This window comes from Brachyhypopomus gauderio, chromosome 18 (assembly GCF_052324685.1).
Source record: "Brachyhypopomus gauderio isolate BG-103 chromosome 18, BGAUD_0.2, whole genome shotgun sequence".
NCBI classification, from domain to species: Eukaryota; Metazoa; Chordata; class Actinopteri; order Gymnotiformes; family Hypopomidae; genus Brachyhypopomus; species Brachyhypopomus gauderio.
In genome coordinates this window covers 17615189-17637164 of record NC_135228.1, presented here as the reverse complement: position 1 = coordinate 17637164, position 21976 = coordinate 17615189, and the positions used below count along the sequence as shown (strand labels likewise).

Genomic DNA, 21976 nt, shown 5'->3' with positions numbered 1-21976 from the left:
AAAACGACGCTTGGCGCGTCCTACGTCACTGTTGTCTAAGAAGGGTTAAAACATTGAGAAGGGTAAGGAGCGTTAAGGAGCGATTTCGATTGGAGGATCGTGCTCTATTTTTTATTATTACTTTTTTGCTGATGCTGGTCCAGCGTGTCGCGTGCCACTGATTATGCCTCGGCGTGCCAACGGTGGCCGGCGAGCCATAGGTTGCCGACCCCTGCTGTAGAGCCTTTGAATATTAAAACCATTGTCGAAATTAAGCTCAGCAAGTAAAGTAAAAGAAGGACGCGATCACACAGTCTCAGTGAAAATGTAGGAGTTAATGAATAAAGTGCACCAACGCAAAACCCGTGACATAATCCAAATAAAGTTTGAAGACTAGTATTGTTTTGATATAATCAAATGACGATGGAGTGTTGTATGGGAGGTATTTCCTGCCAATAATAAAACTAAAATGAAAACACTAAAATGAAAATGAAAATACCGTTTTGCCATTTCTTTTTCCATACATGTGTGAAAATATTATGACAAAATTAAAAATAAAATGAAATCACTTAATTTGCAATTTAATTTTTCACTCGAGCACGGGTCATATGTGACAAATATAAAATGAAAATTAAAAAGGAGGATTGGCGCTACCTGCTGGTGATTTTCTTTTTCATTTTCCACTTTTCATTTTCTTTTTCCACTTTTCATTTTCGTTTTCAACTTCACCAGCATGCAAATACATGTAAATGAACAGTAGGCGGAGCTACAACTACAGTACCTCCCGTGAAATCCAGAGAGGGCAGCACACAGCGACATGGCTGACGTTTTACTAGAAACGGCAAATGAGATTGTGAGGTTGGCGAATTGCCAGATTATATATTGCTTAGATGTGAAGTAATCTTGCAGGTTAATACTGTTGTATGTCGGAATATATGTGAAGTGGTAGAACGCTTAGGGTCTGGATCGGGGACCATGGAAAACCGCCCAGTGCGAGGTCGGCCTAGGTTGGACGTTGCCGCAGAGACAACGCTGAAGTTTGTTACTTATTCGCAGCTCCTTATTCGGTTCACGATGCGTGTTTACTGCGCACTTTGTTTAAAAGAGATAGATTAAACAAACGAGCATAGGAGCATACATTAAGAGGTTATTGTTTCCTGGCCCGACACCTTATAGGCATGCAGCAAGCCTCTGAATTTGCTTCTCTGAACCATTTCACCTGTGTGCTTAACTACTCAATATGCCATGTTTCCAGTTAGATTTGAGGTATAAAATTATGTAGGGTCAGGCTAAAATCAGGTTTCTCTTAGGGAGCGACCTGTTCTTTATGATTCATTTGTTATTTATCTGGTCCACTATAAATAAGGCCTTCAATAAGCCTCTGAACCTTCCCCTGTAAATTCGTTCACTGCTCAATATACCATGTTGTGTGCTTGTATATCTTCTTCCGATTGATTTGTGTTCTAGAACAGCATTTCTGTGTTTTTAGTTTTCAAATCTAAGAATATGTTTCCTTACGTTAGAAATGCTGACGAATTCCATAATCATGTACAAATTGCATACAATTGTAACGACTTAAAATAGAAACCATTTTACAAAAAGGAATGCTTTCCTTATATTTTAATATTTTTTTCTACATTCACAAAATCAGTATGGGAAACAATAACCTCTTAATGTATGCTCCTATGCTCGTTTGTTTAATCTATCTCTTTTAAACAAAGTGCGCAGTAAACACGCATCGTGAACCGAATAAGGAGCTGCGAATAAGTAACCAACTTCAGCGTCGTCTCTGCGGCAACGTCCAACCTAGGCCGACCTCGCACTGGGCGGTTTTCCATGGTCCCCGATCCAGACCATAAGCGTTCTACCACTTCACATATATTCCGACATACAACAGTATTAACCTGCAAGATTACTTAACATCTAAGCAATATATAATCTGGCAATTCGCCAACCTCACAATCTCATTTGCCGTTTCTAGTAAAACGTCAGCCATGTCGCTGTGTGCTGCCCTCTCTGGATTTCACGGGAGGTACTGTAGTTGTAGCTCCGCCTACTGTTCATTTACATGTATTTGCATGCTGGTGAAGTTGAAAACGAAAATGAAAAGTGGAAAAAGAAAATGAAAAGTGGAAAATGAAAAAGAAAATCACCAGCAGGTAGCGCCAATCCTCCTTTTTAATTTTCATTTTATATTTGTCACATATGACCCGTGCTCGAGTAAAAAATTAAATTGCAAATTAAGTGATTTCATTTTATTTTTAATTTTGTCATAATATTTTCACACATGTATGGAAAAAGAAATGGCAAAACGGTATTTTCATTTTCATTTTAGTGTTTTCATTTTAGTTTTATTATTGGCAGGAAATACCTCCCATAGTGTTGGAGTTATCGGACAGAGTTGATCAAATCAGAGTTAATCCAACTCAATGACTCCCGCAAAGATGTAATTAAACTCTGCCCACGAATTTCTCTTGGCGAAAGATGTACACGGTGAGCATACGATAGCTAGCTAGCTCTCCATAATTATGACGATTAAAAGCAATGCCTGATTATATAAAAAATACTGGTCTTCAAACTTTATTGGGATTATGTCACGGGTTTTGCGTTGGTGCACTTTATTCATTAACTCCTACATTTTCAATGAGACTGTGTGATCGCGTCCTTTTACTTGCGCTCCATTGCTGGCCACATCTGAACTTAATTTCTACAATGGTTTTAATATTCAAAGGCTCTACAGCAGGGGTCGGCAACCTATGGCACGCGGGCCACCGTTGGCACGCCGAGGCATAATCAGTGACACGCGACACGCTGGACCAGCATCAGCAAAAAATTAATAATAAAAAATAGAGCACGATCCTCCAATCGAAATCGCTCCTTAACGCTCTGCTCGGCGGAGGCGTTTATACTTGGCGATCGATCGCGATATAATACTTAATTTGTGTCCATTTACACCCCCCCTCCGCTAACAATTTACACTCGTCACGTATATATATGATGTACAAATTATGCAATACGTGCAATAAAGGTAAAAAACATTAAAGTGCCGTTCCAGAAAAATAAGTGTATTTTAAACTTTGATTTAAAAATGTCTAAAGTCACGGCTCTTCTAATGTTTTTATTCAGCTACTTTTGTGCAAGAATGGCATATACTTCTGTTTAAAGAGCTTCTCCGTGCAGTTTCCGCCTTCTTTTGGCAGATCTGTTAAGATGATTGGCTGCAGTAAAAAATGATTGACAGCTAACTCTGGCTGATAATTGGCTTAATAAAAATTGATTGACAACAAAAGTCTATTATCTGATTGGCTGCATTCGAAAATGATTGACATATGCTCCGCCCTTTACCCACGCCCACCGGGGCTCCGGCCTGCAGCATTACATATATGTGAAAACATTTAGGCTGAAAACTCTGGTCTGGTCTTTTACATTGGTTTTGACATTGGTGGGGAACTGTGAATCTACACCCCCGCCTGTTTTTTGTGTCATCTTGCATTAGTGTCATTGTGTGTAACTGATGAGTGGACATTTGAAAATATAGAAAACATAAGATATGCATCCCGAATGAGTGTATCTGAACAAACCTCAGAATATAAACATACAGTCAAAACAGCAACAACAATAATAATAGTGATAGTAATTGTCACAGTTCATGTCACAGCAAATGTCCTGGTAAGTGTCTTTAAAAGTTTCGAAACACAACCGCTTTTTGCTTCAAATGTGAAACTGCTAAAAAAAACGTCGGTATGGACATTACATAGTTAGATGGATTTATTAAACGTTTTATCCTTTCAATTTATATTGTAGCTGGTAGAAAACTTTATTTCGTTGTTATTTAATACAACTGGAAGGATGTGTTCCTTTATGATTTAAATAAAGTTTTCTTCAATCCCTTAACGAGCGCTGTCATGGCGGCGCCCATGAACAGTGAGTGGGGCTGGTTTCTCGCCTTGGCTCTCGGAGTGTCTTTTATCAAATGTCTTTTAATAAATGCATAGTAAGTGACATAGGATAAACATGAAGCCTTTAAAATTGGTTTCGAAATATCATGTTAACTATCTAAAATGTATGGTCTGATTCTCTTTTTGTTCGATAGCTTGTAGCATTTATTCTGCTAATATGTTTAACAGCAGGTCTATTGTTAATAAAGCGGTCAATTTTTACTGGAAGAAATATTATCGGTTACTTTGCTTACCCACTTGGATAATCACTATAAACAAGAAAGTTCTCTGGCATTGAATATTTATAGTTAGCTATATTCTTTAGCTAGCTATAGTCTTTTGACGCCTTACCCTTTACTCTAATGAATGTACAAGCAAAGTTTAATTAATTCATCGTGTTACAGCCACTCTACAGATTTTGAAGTTCATCGGAACTGGCTTGCTGTTACTCATTCCTTGCCAGTGTCAAAGTGGTATTACGAGGTATATATTTGCTGTAATTACCTACCTACAGCTCATAACTCACCAACCATTTAAAAACACGTGAGACCTGAATTGTCAAAGTTTTCATTCATTTACATGTGTTTCCAGGGGACCTCTGAATGGACACTGGATTATCCTCCCTTTTTTGCCTGGTTTGAGTATGGACTGTCACATATTGCAGCATACTTTGATAAAGAGATGCTGGTTGTGCAGAATCTGAATTATGCGAGCCCCGCCACAGTGTTGTTCCAGAGGCTGTCTGTTATTGTGACTGATGTGGTCTTCATTTATGCAGTTAAAGAGTAAGTTGCTGTTAAGCACAAATTCCCCTTACCTGCTGTTACTTTTTAAATGATTCAGGTGGTATTAGAATGGTATCAACAAGGTTACATCTTTCTGCATTTTTTTTAAAGAGGTTAAGAGGGTTATCTATTGTTATCATAAACTGGTCTGTTTATATGAAAGGATTGTATTGAATCATTTTGTTATACTAAAGGGTTTAACAGTTGGAACTGTGTTATCTATAGATGTTGCAAATGTATAAAGGAAGACAAAGGGAAGGAGCTGCTGGCGAAGCCCTCTTTCATCCTGGCAACTTTGCTGATGTGGAACTTTGGACTCCTCATTGTCGATCGTATCCTTATCGTACTGTCATGTCTTGAAGTATGATTTTTTATTTTGTATGTATTTTTTACCTTGAATATTATCTTACAGACATTCATTTCCAGTATAATGGGTTCCTCTTTGGTGTTCTTCTTTTATCTGTTGCAAGACATCTCCAGGTATTGGATTTTTCTTATATCTTTATGAACCATTCTGTTTGGTTTTATTTATTCAGTATTTGCTCAGCTCATGTTGGATAAGAAACCTTCTTAACAGCCTCTATATGTTACCTTTAAACAGAGCAGGCACTTAGAAGGTGCCCTACTGTTTTCTGTCCTTCTAAACCTGAAGCACATTTATCTGTACATTGCACCAGCCTATGGAGTCTTCCTGCTGAGGTGTTTCTGTTTCACTCACAGTAATGCAGGCAAGTTTTTACAATAATCTAAAACATGTAATCGTTTGCAGAGTCATTTTTAGGAATCTTCCTAAAATGTCTTCCGTTTGTTATCTTCTTAGATGGGTCATTGCAATGGAAGAGTTTCAGCCCCTTCCGATTATTAGTGCTTGGACTAATTGTTTTGGCTACGTTTGCGTTGTCATTTGGACCCTTTATTGCACTGGTATGTAGTCCATCATCGGACATAGATAATAAGATGCATTGCATTATTTTCTCTGTTTTTTCTTTTTTTTAAATGTGTAATTTTTCTCATAAAGGGTCAAATTCCACAAGTTTTTTCCAGACTCTTCCCTTTCAAACGAGGACTATGCCATGCCTACTGGGCACCCAATGTCTGGGCCCTTTACAACATAGCCGACAAAGTTCTTTCCACATTTGGTATGAACAATGAAAGTGTTTATATATTTTAAATCAAAGTAACATGTGAAATCATGTGGACACAGTGCCTTACTGTCATTATTTCTCATTTTCTTAGGTGTAAAGCTCGGGATGCTTGACATTAATAAACTTCCCAAGGCCTCAATGACTGGGGGTCTTGTACAAGAGTTCCAACACTCTGTTCTTCCATCTGTATCTCCTTTAGTGACACTTATTTGTACATTACTGTCAATCTTGGTGAGTTTTCCTATGGCAGAAATAAGTCATAGAACTGGTGCTCTGGTTAGCTGTAGGCAAATGAATGGTTTGTGCTTTCAGAATAACATGGCAAACAGTATACACAGCAGGGCTGTCCAATGTTCCGTTTGTATGTCTATTGTCATTTTCATATGATGGAAGGCTTCAATATGTAGTTGAGATCTTTTTTTTTTACAAATGTATTCATTTGTACAGTTGCTGTGAGTGTATTGTGAGGATCACACTAATCACTGCAACACACCATGTGACTGTGATTCCAAATTAATAACATAAATAAAAGTCTAGAATCATTGTGCTATTTCAGGACAAAGTAGGAGGGGTTTTTTGTTAGAGTTAATCGAGTTTAGAGGCAAATATTAATGTGTAACCAGTATTATTTTGTCTGTTCTAATATTGTATCTCCATCGGTGCCAGAATTCCTCTTTTGATTGTACATTAATGTACTTATCGATCTGTTCACTCTGTCTTCCTGCAGCCTGCTTTAATCAGCATGTGGTGTAGACCCAGCGGTGTCAGAGGTTTCTTGCGCTGCATTGTCGTTTGTGCCCTCGGCTCTTTCATGTTTGGCTGGCATGTGCATGAGAAAGCCATTCTGATGGCAATACTTCCTTTAAGGTAACTCATGGGCTTGATTTATTTTTATAGTAATACCCACCCACCCCCACTCCCCCCCAGAGTTGTCCCACGTGTCTCTCTGCTCACACAATTCCATGCGTCTTTCCCAGTTGGCTCGCTGTGGAGCACAGGGAGGACGCCAGGACCTTCCTGATCCTCAGCACAACGGGCCACTTCTCCCTCTTCCCCCTGCTCTTCACTGCACAAGGTACAGCCTGATCCAGCTCCCGGCTCAATGAGCCCACATGGGTTAAGTGGTCACACATCCCTTTGTCTCTTTCCAACTCCAGAACTGCCCGTCAAGATCCTTCTTATGGCACTGTTTACCATTTTCAGCTTCACGTCTCTGAAGAAGCTTTTCAGGTGAGTTGTTTCAGTCACTTGCCCTTTGCATCATGCAGGCTATCATTTCAATATTATAATTACGAGCATATATATATATATATATATATATATATATACCAGGGTAGAAGGGATTTTGTTGAGTTAAAAGGCTTCCATCCATCTTGTTTCTCAAGAAGCTTTGAGCTACACTGAATTTTTTTATTCCCACCTCTATGTTCCCTGAAGCACACTGCAGTAGTTACTCCCTGAAGGCTCCTAGCATTGGCAATGGAAATGGCCCGGTTTGGCAGCATTATTAATGTCTTCACTGTTGGTCTTATTTTTATCCTCTCCCATTGAAGAGGCCGTTTGCTGAGCTCAGTGGAAGCCGCATATCTCCTGGGCCTGATTCCCCTGGGAGTCGTCAGTGAGCTGGTTTACCCCGCTGACCCCCTGGCGCCACAGCCTGCCCTTCATCCCCCTGCTCCTGACCTCCAGCTACTGTGCTGTGGGCGTGGCCTACTCCTTCCTCAGGCTCCACCTACCACTGCTGTCGGCACCACGCCCACTGAGCAAAGGGAAATGCCACTGAGGTTCATGGAGTTTGAATTGACGGTTAAATAACATGTTGGAGTTTATTTGTGACTGCGAGGCTAAATAATTTCATTTCAGAAGTGAATGAATGGTGATGGGCAGGTCAATATTTTACTTTTTTGCATTATTTTCTATTGCTTGTAGTATTTTTCAAATAAATTGAAAACAAAAAATTGCAATGTGTCATTCTGGTGTGAATGAATGTTCGATTTATATAGCGCCTTTCTGAATACCCAAGGCGCTTTACAATTTAACACAGGTACAAGTCACAGACAACCAATCACACACACACACCGGCAAGAAGCGTCAGCCTATTGCACTCTCTACCGGAAGCCCCTGCCCCCTGGGGGACTGAATGGGGTGCAGGAAGGGGAGAGAGGACAGACCCTAGTGGCAGAGCACCATCCACCACAGGACACACACACACAACTTTTTATTGAACAAAGAGACACAGACACACACTCAGGGAGAATTTGTCTGGGACTGCCAATTTACCTAACCTCCATGTTTTTGGACTGTGGGAGGAAACCGGAGGACCCCGGAGGAAACCCACGCAGACACGGGGGAGAACATGGAAACTCCACTCAGATAGGGACTTGAACCCAAGACCCCAGTGCTGAGAGGCAAACGTGCTAACCACCAAGCCACCGTGTTGCCCAAACAAACAAGTGTCAGCTACATAAATCTAGTTTTCACTGGTTCAGTTGTTCAGATGAACATATCTAACATTTGACACTTGTTTGTTTACAATACTGTACAAAAGCCCAGACAAGACATGTACAGTTTATGTGTTAAGCTGATGGGGGGGGGGGGGGGGGGGGGGGGGGGGGGGCTCATCTTCCCAAAAACGATCTTACTTGCTTTACCATGTAGTGGTTTGTTTTACGGTGCCTTTGGGAAACGCAGCCCTGAAATAATGGTGCAGCTTTTTCTCCCATTACCAGTATGTTGTATTCAGCTACATGTGTGCGTGCTCTGGCTGTACTTTGATATGCAGTGACCTTAAATCAGTTCTGTCATGCTAATTCATGTACATTCATACCTTTTGGCATTTGGTGATCAACTTCTTTAAATCCCACATTTTCATGGAATTTTGCATTGAGTGCTTTTAGTTACAGACTAAACAGACTAGTTTAAGCATCTTAAAATGGAAGGACTTAATACTTTGAAAACCCTCCCCAGTAAACTTTATTGGTAAATCTTTTTGGGGTATCGTATTGGGAGTATCTTAGTATATCTTATTAGGGTATCTATTTAGGGTCCCTTATTAGAGTTCCTATATTAACCACTACTGCAAGAAGTTTGATTTTTGTTTCCTTTCTTCATTTTGAAACTTTTGATTCATTTTTCAAGCTTAAGGGTTGAAAACATTTAAAACAGTCTGAAATGTATGTATGTTTTGTGTGGAAGGAGTTTGTGCACAAGCTTACCAACATAGAATTTCCTTTGGCAAATTCCATGAAATAGTCTTGAACAGGTATATATCTGTGTCAGTGGCCTGTGTGACGCATGGATGAAACACCCCGTTGAACTTCAGTTATCTGCTAATCTCCTGCCAGCTACTGATGTTTACCGACAGTGTGGGCACCTCTGCATCATCACCAGCATGTCAGACAGCAAGGTCAAACCGTCTGCTCCGGGCTTTGTCTGTGTGACTCATATCAATAATCACAACATGATTTGTTATATATAATTTCCATTGTCATTTTGCTCTGCTGTTGTAGCTTGCCTGAGCCCCCCCCCCCCCCCCCCCCCCCCCCCCCCCCCCCCCCCCCCATACACCGATCTCTTGCATGGTATATGTGGATATCAGATTTATACTCGTGTGATATTTAAAGTAAATGTAAAGTGTAAAGTACTGATGATTGATGAAGGTCAGTTATGGCACTGTGTTTCACAGTGTGTAAAGGTGTATAGAAAATGAAGGATCAGTGGGTATTTCCTCAACTTAGGAAAAAATAATTAAATGAAATTGATTTCTATTCAGTGATTAAATAAAGAGACAGCCATGGCATTATTGAATATCTCAAAAGAGTTGAATAACATGCATTCCGTACTTAAATATGTATTGAAACATTGAGCTGAGCTGTGAGTTCTTGTATTGCTTTTATAGTGGTTTCCGTTAAGCTGGTGTAAATTGGCCTATAGTATTTTTGTAAGCCATTGTTTCGTGGTTTTAGCAGTTGTTCTCCAAGTGTTTTCATCCAGTCTTCTTCTGTGGCAGACCTCATAAATCTTTCCTCTCAGCATCCACATTGACCTGAGGTCAGAGGTCACAAGGAGTTTTGCAGTACCACACATCTTCCTCCCTCACTTGCTTGGACACTTGTCATTATGGCCCAGAAATGATTCTGGCTATTTATCTGTTCAGTTTGGGCTTTTGACAGGCTTACGTTTCAGTCTTTTCCCACTTGATATAATTGCCCTTTTAAATCAAAATAAGGAAAGAAAAAGTTTTGAACCTGTGAGTTTAATTTTGCATTCAGATCAACAGGGACATCTTTGCTTACTGTGAACAGTACCCACCTCTCTGGCAATACACTGCACCTGATTTAATGTCATGGGAAGTTCTTTCTTTGAACAAAACCTTGTTGTTTCTACTGTCATAGTGTGAAATAGAAGACCACATATATCCTTCACTACCTATCCATGATTCCTATACATATAAACTATACTGCAAATTCATTTCAGTGCAAGTTATATACAAAAAGTAAAAATTAAAGTACATCCGACAGAAGAACACAGAAGCAGTACTGCTTAAAGCTGTGGCAGTGGGACTTTCAATGTCTTTTGGATCATTCATCTGGATTCTCTATCACCTGGTGGCCAGGCCGGGGGATCTTCATGAGCTGTCCTCCCGTCCCACCTCACCTCCAGTGCTCAGAGCCGTTAGTCGTGCTGCAGAACGACAACGAGACATTCACACAAACGTCCAAAGCTGCATGTTTATAAACAGCAGGTGTGAGGAGTCTCTAGAGCGTTAATGACCGCTGCGAGCTGGTGAAACTACTGTGAAGGGATGTGGTAACTGCTCACCTCCTCCTGGGCCCCTCCTTCCTCCTTTTCCATCTCCTCCTGTTGCTCTTTGACCTCCGCTGCCCTGCACACCCCTCTGGCTCTGTGGACACAGAGTCACCGCTGGCAACCTGAGCCTCCTCGCACCTCGCCTCCCCTTCCGCCTGCGCCTCCTCGTCAGCCGATGCGGAGATCTCCTCGCACGGACGGCTCTCTAACGCCATCCGAGGGCGGCTGCTTTGAGTCAGGCGATGCGCTCCGGTTTGGTTCGTCCGTCGGCTCCACCTTCGTCTTCTGCTTCTCCACCGCATCTTCTTCGCCGGTTCCTGAAGCCGTGCTCTCCGGGCCGGGAGCCACAGTGCTCTCCTCCTCTGCTCCATCCCCGCTACTGCTCTTCCTCTGCCGGCGTGATGGCGGCCGGCGTTTTATGGAATGTCTCGCTCTACCCTGTGCGCAAGATCCAGGTCAAGACTTTTACACACTAAACGGCACCTGTTCCCCTCAGAAACATCTTTCAGAATTAAATTGATTGAGGGCTTGCCATGAAAGTCTCTTAACCTTATTGATGCTTTGGAGAACGTTGCCTTCTGCAGGTGCTTCGAAGCTGGCCGGGACTTCCTCTTGGCTGGGTGTGGTGACCGCAGGTGGAGTGCATGGGCTGCATGATGAGGTGGGGGAGAAGGGTGTCGGGTGTGGTTTCACTGCCCCCTGGGCTCATTGGGGAAGGCAAGAGGGCCGTGGGTGAGCGAGCAAGGTTTGCCTGTGAGAAACGGAAGCTCTGATGCAGGAGTAATGTGCCTATATGCCCATGAGAGGGCGACAAAGTTAACTTATTGTGGGTAAAGTTGGAGAACATTTAAAAAGGCCACAGAAAGGCAACCACTGACCCACCTGTAGTTTTTCAATGATGGCTGAGTTCCTGCTCCGTCTAGGAGGTTGAGAAGTTACTTCACCTTTCTGTTGTTTAAAAAGGTACAAGTGAAATACGTTTCATAATCAGTATTAGAAAACATTTTTTTAAAAGCATGATTCTAGGGTTCCAGAGTTGTCCATTAGCTATGTAATGTAAAAAGCAACTTGCTACTTCAGAAGCACTCTTCGTGACATTTACAAATGTTACACTTAGTTCTTCCACACACAATGTTCGGAGGCAGTAGGGATTTATTTCACTCACGTTAAGCGCTCTCTTATCAAAGCCTACATCAACAACATAATCTTATCAAAACAAGTTGACATGCCCTAGCAAGAAGGCTTTTTCCCCTTCTGTTTATTTCCTCCTCAGGATTCCTGATTCTCACCTCATCTTGGCCCTGTTCCGCACCGCTGCTCACAGCTAGCTGTAGTCTCCCAGGGCACGTCCTCCGTGCGGGCTTATTCTGCAAAGGTTGAAACACAACTGTATGTCTAAAGGGCCGTGTCTCACTCAGACGTGGTTGCCTTAGCTGGGCATTTAAGAGCCATACAGGAATGGCACAGGCTAAACTTGGATCACCTCTCATTCTCTGATATACGAATATACGATCACAGATGAATGCACTTACTGTTGACTTTGACTACATGACTAAATCGATAGACAAGCAGAGAACATGCACAGCATAGAGAGATACAGACATGGCTGAAACCAGAAAAAGCAGTCTGTGTGCAGAGATTACAGAAAGCCCTGTACCGTCAAACATTTCTGACCTACTAACTCGGTGACGGTGAAAGACAGAACTGCCAAGGGGACAAGGTGTCAGAAAGAAATCTTTAGATTTCAAAGCTCTGCTAGCTGAAAGGAAATGGAAAATAAAGCTTGCAAAACGGCCCAAACAAGATGCCAGCCGGGAGCAAACCCCAATTGCCTTTCACTCTTATACAACGGTCACTTTTATTCATACCCATTAGTGCTTTGGCCAGAGGGGTCCCAGCTAAAGGTTCTAGTAACATTTCCTAGTGTTACTTCCAAGATATGGAAATTATTTTTCTGTGTCCAGTTTTCCTAAAGCACATATTTTTCCGGTAATCACAACATTCTGCAAAACATTTTAAGAACATTGCTCCAGGACTGTTCTGTGACCGGTTTTCATAAATTTACAGTGTTTTACAAAATCTTTCAGGATGTGTCAGTTGAGATTAAATAATTTTATTTATTTAAAACAAACCTTTATTCTGAGCCCATTTAAAGCAGAATGCAGACAGAGAAATTGAATGAGCATCATGAGAAATGAGTCCATCCGAGTGAGGAAGAGCTGAGTGAGCTACACTCTGAGAAACCTCACCCCGTCATCTCCGGTAGGAAAGGAGGGTTGACAAGTGAATTTTCCAGCCAGTTCAGCCACAGATGGTTTTATCACAGACTCCTTCTGAAATACAACAGTGTCAGCGTGTAAATACATCCCAAGAGCTACTAAAAAGGGAAGGAAGAATGCCAAAATCACTTCACCGAAACGTCATTGTTCTTAGACGTTGAAATGGACAGCTTGATGTTTCTGCGTTGAAGTAAAAAATACCTTTAAAAATCTCTGATTGTCTCTGTAGAACACTCTAATATTACACACAGGCCTTTCATTTGAAGCCATATGTTCTGCTGATGTCTGCCTTTCACAGACAGCACGGTACCATCTTACTTCCCACAACAGGAAACCAACGATAAGCTACAAGCCCTCTTTCAGGTGGTGAGAAAACAGCATTGGGGAGGGAAGAGTGAGAACGCGTCCCTCCAGAAGGGTACTGGGTCCGCGCTCTCTGCCCACCGCCCGCCTGCCTGGCTCTCCTTATCAGCCGGGGCCAAGACTCCTGCAGCCTGCTGACCACTATCTCAGGCTGCTGCCGCTATCACGAGCACCGGCTGGGAACAGCACTTGTCAGGAGAGCTGGCGCCGCCGGGAAACATTCAGCGTCGCGTCTGCAGTCCCTCAGCCGACGACTGACACGCTGCCAGACGCCGCCTGTGCGGGTCTTCGCTGACTGTGACAGGAGAGCGGGAAAAAGATGCGGAACAGGGCGTCCACATGACCCCACGTCTGTTCCCACAATCCCCACAACAGCCCAAGCCCAAGCCCAAGCCCCAGGGCGCCCCAGGGCGCCCCAGGGCGCCCCAGGGCGCCCCAGGGCGCCCCCCCCCCCCCCCCCCCCCCCCCCGGCCTCAGTCTCGCTTCTAGAACCCTTGCACTGTGCATGTATCTACATGTAGTCACCACAAAATCCTGTCTGGAGGAAAAGACTCGCACGTCCCTAAATAATTAATAATTAATTAATTAATTTTGTCATTATCCCATTAAATGTAGCAGAAGTGAAAGTGTAGACAATGAAGGGGAATTTTCCTGTCAGCAGCACGTAGCCGGACACCAGCAACATGATTGAATGATGAGAGTCCATCGCCATGGTCCAGTGCATGTTGGCTATTTATAACTACAGCGACTAGATAAACAATGATTCTTTTTCTTAGCTTTAATCCCCCCACACCTGCGAAACAAGGAAACACAACCATAGTACCATTCTTGATTCATTTTTTTTAGATTGTTGTAAATATTCACATTTTATTTTAGAATCTAAGAGAGGTTGTAAAAAATAAAAAGATGGCTGCACAGAGAGGCCCGTATGCTGCCACCCACTGACCCAGAAGGCAGTGCGGCGGGCAAGGCTAGCTTCTCTAGGCCAGGGAGTGGGCCCGGTGCCTCAGAACCAGAGATCACAGTATCTGTTCTAATGTATCGCACACCTCCTGAAAATACCCGTGAAGATGACATCATTCTGTCAGTGCTGGCTTTCGCAGCATTAGACAATCATGACAGGCATGTGACCCTCAGGGCACACACAGCCTGCTGGGCACGAGCGGGGAGCAGGGCACCTGACAGGGGTTTCCTGTGGAGTATGATGTTTCGACATTAGCTGTAGCTTAACAATAGGGAGAGCACAAACAACAGGCCAGTGCACATAACCAGCCCAATAACAGCCCTCATGTCTCATGGTCTATGGTGATACTGAAATACTGGAGATCTTACATGAGTAAAATGAGGAACAATACAGTGGTTAAATAGTCCATGGTTTAATGTTAACGTGATAGGACGTGATTTTTTGTGACCTGCAAAATTAGTCTAGGCCGTTAAATTGTTGTCCCCAACACATATGATGAAATATTTTGCCCCAGGGCTGGAAAAGACCTTATGAAATCATACTAAACCAAATTTTTAGATAAAGGAAGTTTTTGAATCTTTACAGATGAAACATGGTTTGCAACTAAATGTCTTTTAGAGATCAAGTAATCAAAATATGTCTAAAGCAAAACAAATGTTCCATTCTGGAGACATGTAACAAAGTAATTTCTAGATTATATAAGTAATTTCTTAGTTCCTGTAGACTGTCTGACAAAACAAGACAGTTGGGAAAAAGAGGGATACAGATGACTGGGCTAGACTATACCAATTACAATGGAAATCAACTCATCTGGAGTGAGTCATCTGGAGGGACTTCTCTTGAAATAATCTTATTTGTTCTACAATACATCCCAACAAAAGCATTTGAACATTTGAATATTGGGTCTGGTTGCTAGAGACAAAATAAAGCTAACCACTATAGACTGTGATTGTGCAATGATTACTTCAGTTAGGTCAGTGAGTTGTTCATTTTCGTCAGTGGCTGAGAGCAGCCGGAGAAGAGAGTGAGCCACACGATTCACAGCCGTAGAAGAGAGAGAGCCACACTATTCAACTGAAACTGAAACTTGCTCCTTTTCCTTTCTTCTAAGCGATGTTTTTTCTGCTATGATGGACCACTGTTCAAATGACATCCCGCAACTACGCTGAACGCCCAACGCTGCTCCCCACGCCTCCCCGTGCTGCTGTGTTGGGATGTTGGGTAGGTGCACCAGGGCCTTAGATAACATGATGTGCACGGTGAACAGCGAGAATGACACCACCTCACTCAGCCGGATCTTGGCACGAAGCGCAAAATCAAGCAGGAAGTTACCTTAATGATAACTCTTCAAAGAACTCTTCAGAAACATGCCATTACAGGTTCCTTAAATAGGAACTTATCTTCGATTAAATCAGACAGCTGCTTGTTGTTTGACAGCTAATAACCAACATGCACTCTCTGAGTTGTGGTCAAAACAGCCTATAAAATGGCGGTGTACCAGGGCTTGTAGAAATTGCGTAAATGCTTAACGCAGCTGTGTTGCTCAATATAAAGCAATGTCCGAGAAGAAGTCACCCCATGTTACATTGCAGCTCCAAAAATGCTTTCCATGAAGAAAACGCTGACGAACACACATTCTTATTATTTAACTAAAGCCATAATTTGGCGGAAAAATTAACAAAAACATTACATACCAGTTCTTTATAAGTACTGGTAAACTTTGTGATAGTTTATCTTCTCTAATAAAGTAGTGGTACATTCCACCATATATTTAATCATCAAACAAATGATGGCTCCAGGAAAAGGCTTATTAATAACACTGATATCAATTTTCAAGAGAAAATCTATGACAAGATATCATGTTTTGATCACTGACTGTAGCACTTTCATGTGTGTCTCAGAAACCTCACGAACACGTGGATGGAGCTTCACTTTAATTGGCCAGCAGCATGAAAATCTTCCCTTGTGGAGTTCCGAGTTCTTTTCAGTCAACAGCTGTAGATGCTGTAATTAACCATGGCTTTGTTTTCTTTCCCCATCTCTCTTACCATCGCTGTACTGACCGAGTCCGGCTCGGACAGTTGCTGAGGCGGGACTGATGCAGGGACTAACAGCGGGACTGCTCTGCCAGAGTCTTTACATAGCTGACATTCAGGAGATAATGAAGTGCCACAGCCAGGGAACCACACACGGGCCCCTCAGATGCCCCTCCCTGTACACCAGCCCCTGTACACTAGCCCCTGTACACCGGCCCCTGTACACCGGCCCCTGTACACCAGCCCCTGTAGCAGTGTGGGGCAGCAGGGTCAGCTCAGATGTCACAGCTCACACCGTTATTAGTTACAGTATACATCACACAGTTATAGTAAACATCATATAGTTACTGGTTTGCGGTCTTCGTCTATCTGACAACATGCTGATGATGTTGGAATTAGCTCACTGCTGCGAGTTTCAGATAGTCCACAGTCTACTTTTACAGGTAAATTGATTTGGTTAAGGAGGCATGAAATGTTCAAAACCCCTTGTCTCTCACTTGGAACTTTGGGGTGATACAGCTGTAAATAGTTATAATAATATATTTTAATATGTTCTCACAATAGTTATTGTGCAAAACTAGTGTACAAAAGCTCCTTCAGAAACGTGTCCTTCTTGCTTCACCACTATGAAACAGCTTTCAACACTGGTCAGTAAGAAGATTTTAAGATAAACCGTAACATCAGTACTACAGTAACCCCACGGGACAGCAGAGGCCCTTGTGGCACAATCTAAAGCAACAATAACACAACCACTGATGAAGCCACTCTGGGCTTCATGGATGAATTTGATGAAATCACATAATTTACACTTGATGAGTCAAAACCAATTAACTGTTATTCCCACCAGCCAGCGTCCCAGTAATAATCCACAAGTGGTTTTGTCATGACAACAGGCATCTCGTTTGGCTTGTTGGAGAACTTTTTCCCTCCTCAAATCCATTTTATATTGTTCACTAATAATGTACATACAAATATGTTATTTCAGTAAAGCTCATATTGCCTGTATATTGTGATTGATTTTGTACATCACCTGTCTATACTATATTTATTGTAAATAATACTTCCATTTCATCTCAACTTAGAAATGATCATATAGTATGAGTTTGCAGTATCAACAGCACACTGTTCTATTTAATCAAAATAGAACACTTGAAACACTTGAAAATTGATGAAAAAACTTCAGAAATATTATACAAAGAATAAAGACCCAACCTCAGTTTTAACCCGTGATGAGTAGTGGTGATTAATAAGCATATCTATAAAACTTCAGATTGTATACTACTTGACATCTAGCCTATGCACTACTGAAATTTGACATCAAATTAATCAGCGATATTCAAGACTTTATAGAGTCATTGGTATTTGTATTTTAGTTCCATACATTTACTACACAGCATCACATTATCATTCTCCATTGCATGTGCGCAAACACACATTTACACAAGGCCATCATCTGAGCCCACCATGTTTATCAGTCATGAGGTTACACCACTTCCTGTGACAGTTAGCTTACTGCAGTTCCACTCATACTTTCCTCTTACATGAGAGGCATGGCAGTAAAGTGTTGGTGTTCCACTTATTTTAACAAGTTTACATAATATCACATAACACATAAGCTGGACCAAACACAGAAGACCTGAATAAACTAACTAAATATAAATAAATCTTAATTTTAGACATTGCTCTTATATTTGTCCTCTTAGTCTTGTCAACAAGGCATTTCAAATAAATAGATTAATTAAGAATGTAAAATATTTACTTCAAGTTATATATTTTTTCATAATACAGTACAAAAGAACATTATGTCAAAATAAAAGACATGATAACAGGCCAGACCTGATTAAACTAATTAAAACAAAGATGCTCTACAAACGCACTGGACAAGATAGGAGCATGTTGCATGTAAATTGTGAGTGGAAACCATGAGGACATAATTTTATTGAATCATCTCTTCAAATATTTCATACATGTATGATATTTATGATATATAATAGTGACTTCTATTTCAGAAGTCAAAGACATGCATTTCTAAAAGCTGCGGTATCCTGAGAGGAGAGCGGCTACGCTTTTTCGACTGGGCAAGTATTGTTTACTCTTCCCACTCTTCTAACTAAATTGAACGCAGCTGATTCGGTGTAAAATCAACAAACCAAAAAACCAAACGACGTCTTACCTCCATCTTCTCTACAGGTTTTGAGAGTTCCTCTGAACTCTCCTGCCTTTCTTGTTTGTTAACTAGCTGGAGTTCTGCACTAACCTCTTAAACGCTCGTGCCACCCTTTCAACACGAGCAGCGCGAGACTGCTTACTGCGCTGCAGAGGGTGGTCGCAGGTTATATATAGCGATGCCTTTTAAACAGCACATACAACGCCGCTTCGCCAAAGTATCCCAGAGCGTTGAGGTGCCAGGAGTGCAAAACTACATCCGATCGTTAATGACCGAGACGCCTTCGTGATACGTGAAGTTGTTCATTGAAGATGCTTTTAAAGCATTAATATTACATTAAATATATTAATTTGTTTGCGAGTTCACAGATGCAAAACACAAAATACGTATCTTATTTGGCATAATTATGCAACAGGGTCATATATATGTATCATATATATATATAATTTTTTTTACGCTTAAGACCTGAGATCAGCCATTTTTTCACAATTTAGTCTAGAGATCTCCAGACTGCTGGGATAGTCACCAGACAGTCTCCAGACTGCTTGAGCATTCCTCCTTAGACTGCTAGTGCACAAGCGTGTCAGTGTTCAGCAGGCGTATAGGTTACCCCATCGGCTCATAGTTCATTATTTGCACCGCTACTGAAAGTTGTATGAAAAACAACCGTTTGAGATTGCAGTGATGCGCCAATATTACTGCCATTTATGGATGGCATGAAAGAGGAAGCTGCATCTCGACAGAGCCCGTGTGATTCTGTTCTGGGGGCGGGTGAACGGGCAGTTGCTGCTTCTCCTTTTTTTTGCTAGATCAAGTGAGTTTTCAAGTCAGGTTTCCACCAAAATTTGTACCACAACAGAACTTTGCTGTTGCTGGGCATCAGACCACAGCCACCTGCACATGTCAAGATCTCCAGCTCCAGAATATATACGCGCGTGTGTGTGTGTGTGTTACAAGGCCTAAAACGCTTGTCTTAAGACATATCTCCCTAAATTTAATTTCATAATTTTTAAAAGTGTTTCAATTTAGCAACACATTTTGCCGATTTTATTACACAATGAGAATGTGTAATAACTTTGCACTGGATTTTGAACTTTGAGAACTTTGGGTCATGTTCAGGAAGTCTCACTTTGCTCACACCTCCCGAGTGCTAAGAGAACTCTCTAGGACCTCTGTTGGTAAGCGACCCACATACATTTTTGTAACACAATGTATAGTTAGGTGATTACATGACCTGGAGTTCTGATCCTGGAAATCCATTACCCTCGCTTTAGTTGCAACTCTCATCTACTTGATCGGTTTATTCAAGGCTTTCTCTGAAGTATTTGGATATTAGAAACAGATATTTTGGAACTAAACTTTTCAGAACACCAGATCTCCTAGAGAGAAGTTGGCTATTCCTCTGCAGAGGTTTCCTTCCTATTACCAAAGAACTGAGCACTTGAGCCGATTCCCATAATCAGAAATCCATGTTACCATCTCATGTCTGCAGTACTTGCAACTCTGCCCTCTGCTGGTACAGACTTCTGTCTTCAGACCTCAGCAGCTTCCTGAAGAACCCTCGGACATTTTCTCCAACAAAGAAGAAAAGGATGGGGTCCAGACAGGTGTTGGCTGTGCCTAAGCAAAGTGTTATCACAGCAGCTTTACGGATTGCCTCGATGTGATCGCAGGACTGCGTGGAATTGTGCAACCTCCACTTAATCTCTGCTTGTAAGAAGACAAGCCTCGTTACATGATACGGCAAGAAGGAGATCATGAAGATTCCCAGGCTGATGATGACTAGAGCGCCACTCTTCTTTCTCGAGGTGTTGACCATGCGCCGCGTCGGACCAGGCCTTAGCAGTCCACGGGCTACGAAGATGGAGCACCATAAGATGACCGCCGTGGGCACCACAAAGCCCACAGCTAGTGTAGCGTTGTTGATGACCGACAGTATCTCGATGAAACTGTGGTCTTTGGGCAGCTCCATGCACGTGTCGGTGCTGTTGCCCGTCCCGCCTCCCATGATGAGCAGAGGACTGCTAGCCAGCATCACAAACAACCAGATGAACAAACAAACCACACGGCCATTACCGCAGCTCTGCAGGCGCTTGAAGAGGTACGGCCGCACCAGGGCCAAGTAGCGCATTATGTTCAGAAAGGCCATGAAGTAGATGGAGCCGTACATATTGAGGTAGAAGATATAGGAGATGAGGCGGCACGCTATGGGCCCAAAGAGCCACTTTGAGTCAGACAGATAGTAGGAAACTCTGAAGGGCAAGGAGCACACCTGCATCAGGTCCGACACCAGCAGGTTCACCATGAACAGGTTGATTGATGTCAGGCTCCTCTTCTTCCTCCACAGACTGACGAAGACGTAGAGAGAGACTGAATGACCCACGACACCAAGGATGAAGATCAGCAGGTAAACAGCGGGAAACACCGAGCGCTTGAAATCATCAATGGAGCAGCTGCTGGAATTCATGTCACCTCCTTTAGTGCAGGCTGGGCAGGAATGAGAGGCAAGGAGAGGTTATTAGAAGTTAAAGAAATAATTTTATATTTCACAACTTGAGGCAAATGGGAATGTTAAGCTATATAATAATCATATATAATTTAAAAATATAAAATGGAATATAATAAAACCTTGATTTAACAGGTTTCATATTAAATTAATCTAAAATAGCCTACTCTTTCCCCATGTATGGTTTATTTAAAAAATCTCTGTACACTAGCCAGCTACTAACAAACATACTGGAACGCCTACAACATTAAAGAGATACAAGAGATTGTCTAATTTTATTGATTTCAGATAAAGTGTACTACTTACAGAAAACTCTAATTATACCATGTCATACAACTATACAAAATAAAATATTACTGAAATTTATAGCATATTAATAGGCGAGTGAGTTACCTTTTCCTTTCAGTTCAGAGCAGCGCAGAACCCAAACTGGTAGGAGGAAGACTTAAGTATGGCCAAGATTTGTGTTGGGTAGACGAGATATGACGGGCTGAACCGACAAGGTTGTGTCAGGGCACGCAGTTCCACTCCCACGTACCAATGTATAAACGCCATTTGCCAGTAAAGGGATGCGTTATACTACATGGGAGCTCCCTAACCTCACAATACATTATAGCGACCATGTCCTTTATTTATATGCACCCAATCAAGTTCCCCCTATTCTCAGATTACATCATCCATTTCCTGTTTTGAAGCATTCCATTCGAACGCCTCTGGTTTGCAGGTCTTAGTTCGTCTTAAACCTACAGCTGACTTGCAGATTTATGACTTTAATGATTAAAACCGCACACTAGAAAGTGTCATAATCCTTTGCATGGAAAGATCTATGCAGTGATCTGTATTTGAAAGAGCAAACCTAGAATAATAACTAGTTATCAGGATTAAAATCTTAAAATAAAAAAAAAACAAACAAAAAAAAAAACCCTAGTTACAGTCAACACACACTTTCATGAATTTTGAAACCTTCGCCAACAGTTACAAATGCAGTTCAACACATCAGTAATC

The 21976-nt window shown here is 41.8% G+C and overlaps 3 protein-coding genes across 3 annotated transcripts; 1 reads left to right on the top strand and 2 right to left on the bottom strand.

The window, feature by feature from the left end:
• The first annotated feature begins 3840 nt into the window (after positions 1–3840).
• Positions 3841–7811, top strand: alg8 (ALG8 alpha-1,3-glucosyltransferase). The gene is given in 14 exon segments (XM_076980371.1): positions 3841–3973; positions 4322–4400; positions 4509–4702; positions 4928–5034; positions 5115–5182; positions 5304–5430; positions 5523–5626; positions 5721–5841; positions 5939–6078; positions 6575–6714; positions 6825–6922; positions 7005–7077; positions 7401–7479; positions 7481–7811. Coding segments are annotated over 14 exon segments (1569 nt in total). The 5' UTR covers positions 3841–3884; the 3' UTR covers positions 7631–7811.
• Positions 7812–10650: 2839 nt separating this feature from the next.
• On the bottom strand, positions 10651–18689 carry dub (duboraya). Its single transcript, XM_076980725.1, is given in 7 exon segments — positions 10651–11094; positions 11206–11355; positions 11357–11407; positions 11539–11604; positions 11946–12023; positions 12906–12989; positions 18472–18689. Coding segments are annotated over 7 exon segments (705 nt in total). The 5' UTR covers positions 18478–18689; the 3' UTR covers positions 10651–10824.
• On the bottom strand, positions 17625–21634 carry cysltr2a (cysteinyl leukotriene receptor 2a). Its single transcript, XM_076980723.1, has 2 exons — positions 21365–21634; positions 17625–20952 (listed from the first exon to the last, which is right to left on the bottom strand). The coding sequence occupies exon 2, from the start codon at positions 20930–20932 to the stop codon at positions 19946–19948; it is 987 nt and encodes a 328-aa protein (XP_076836838.1). The 5' UTR covers positions 20933–20952; positions 21365–21634; the 3' UTR covers positions 17625–19945.
• Between the last annotated feature and the right edge of the window lie 342 nt (positions 21635–21976).

Coding starts and splice junctions, on each gene's coding strand:
- cysltr2a (XM_076980723.1), bottom strand. CDS start 20,932: ATGAATTCCAGCAGCTGCTCCATTGATGATTTCAAGCGCTCGGTGTTT.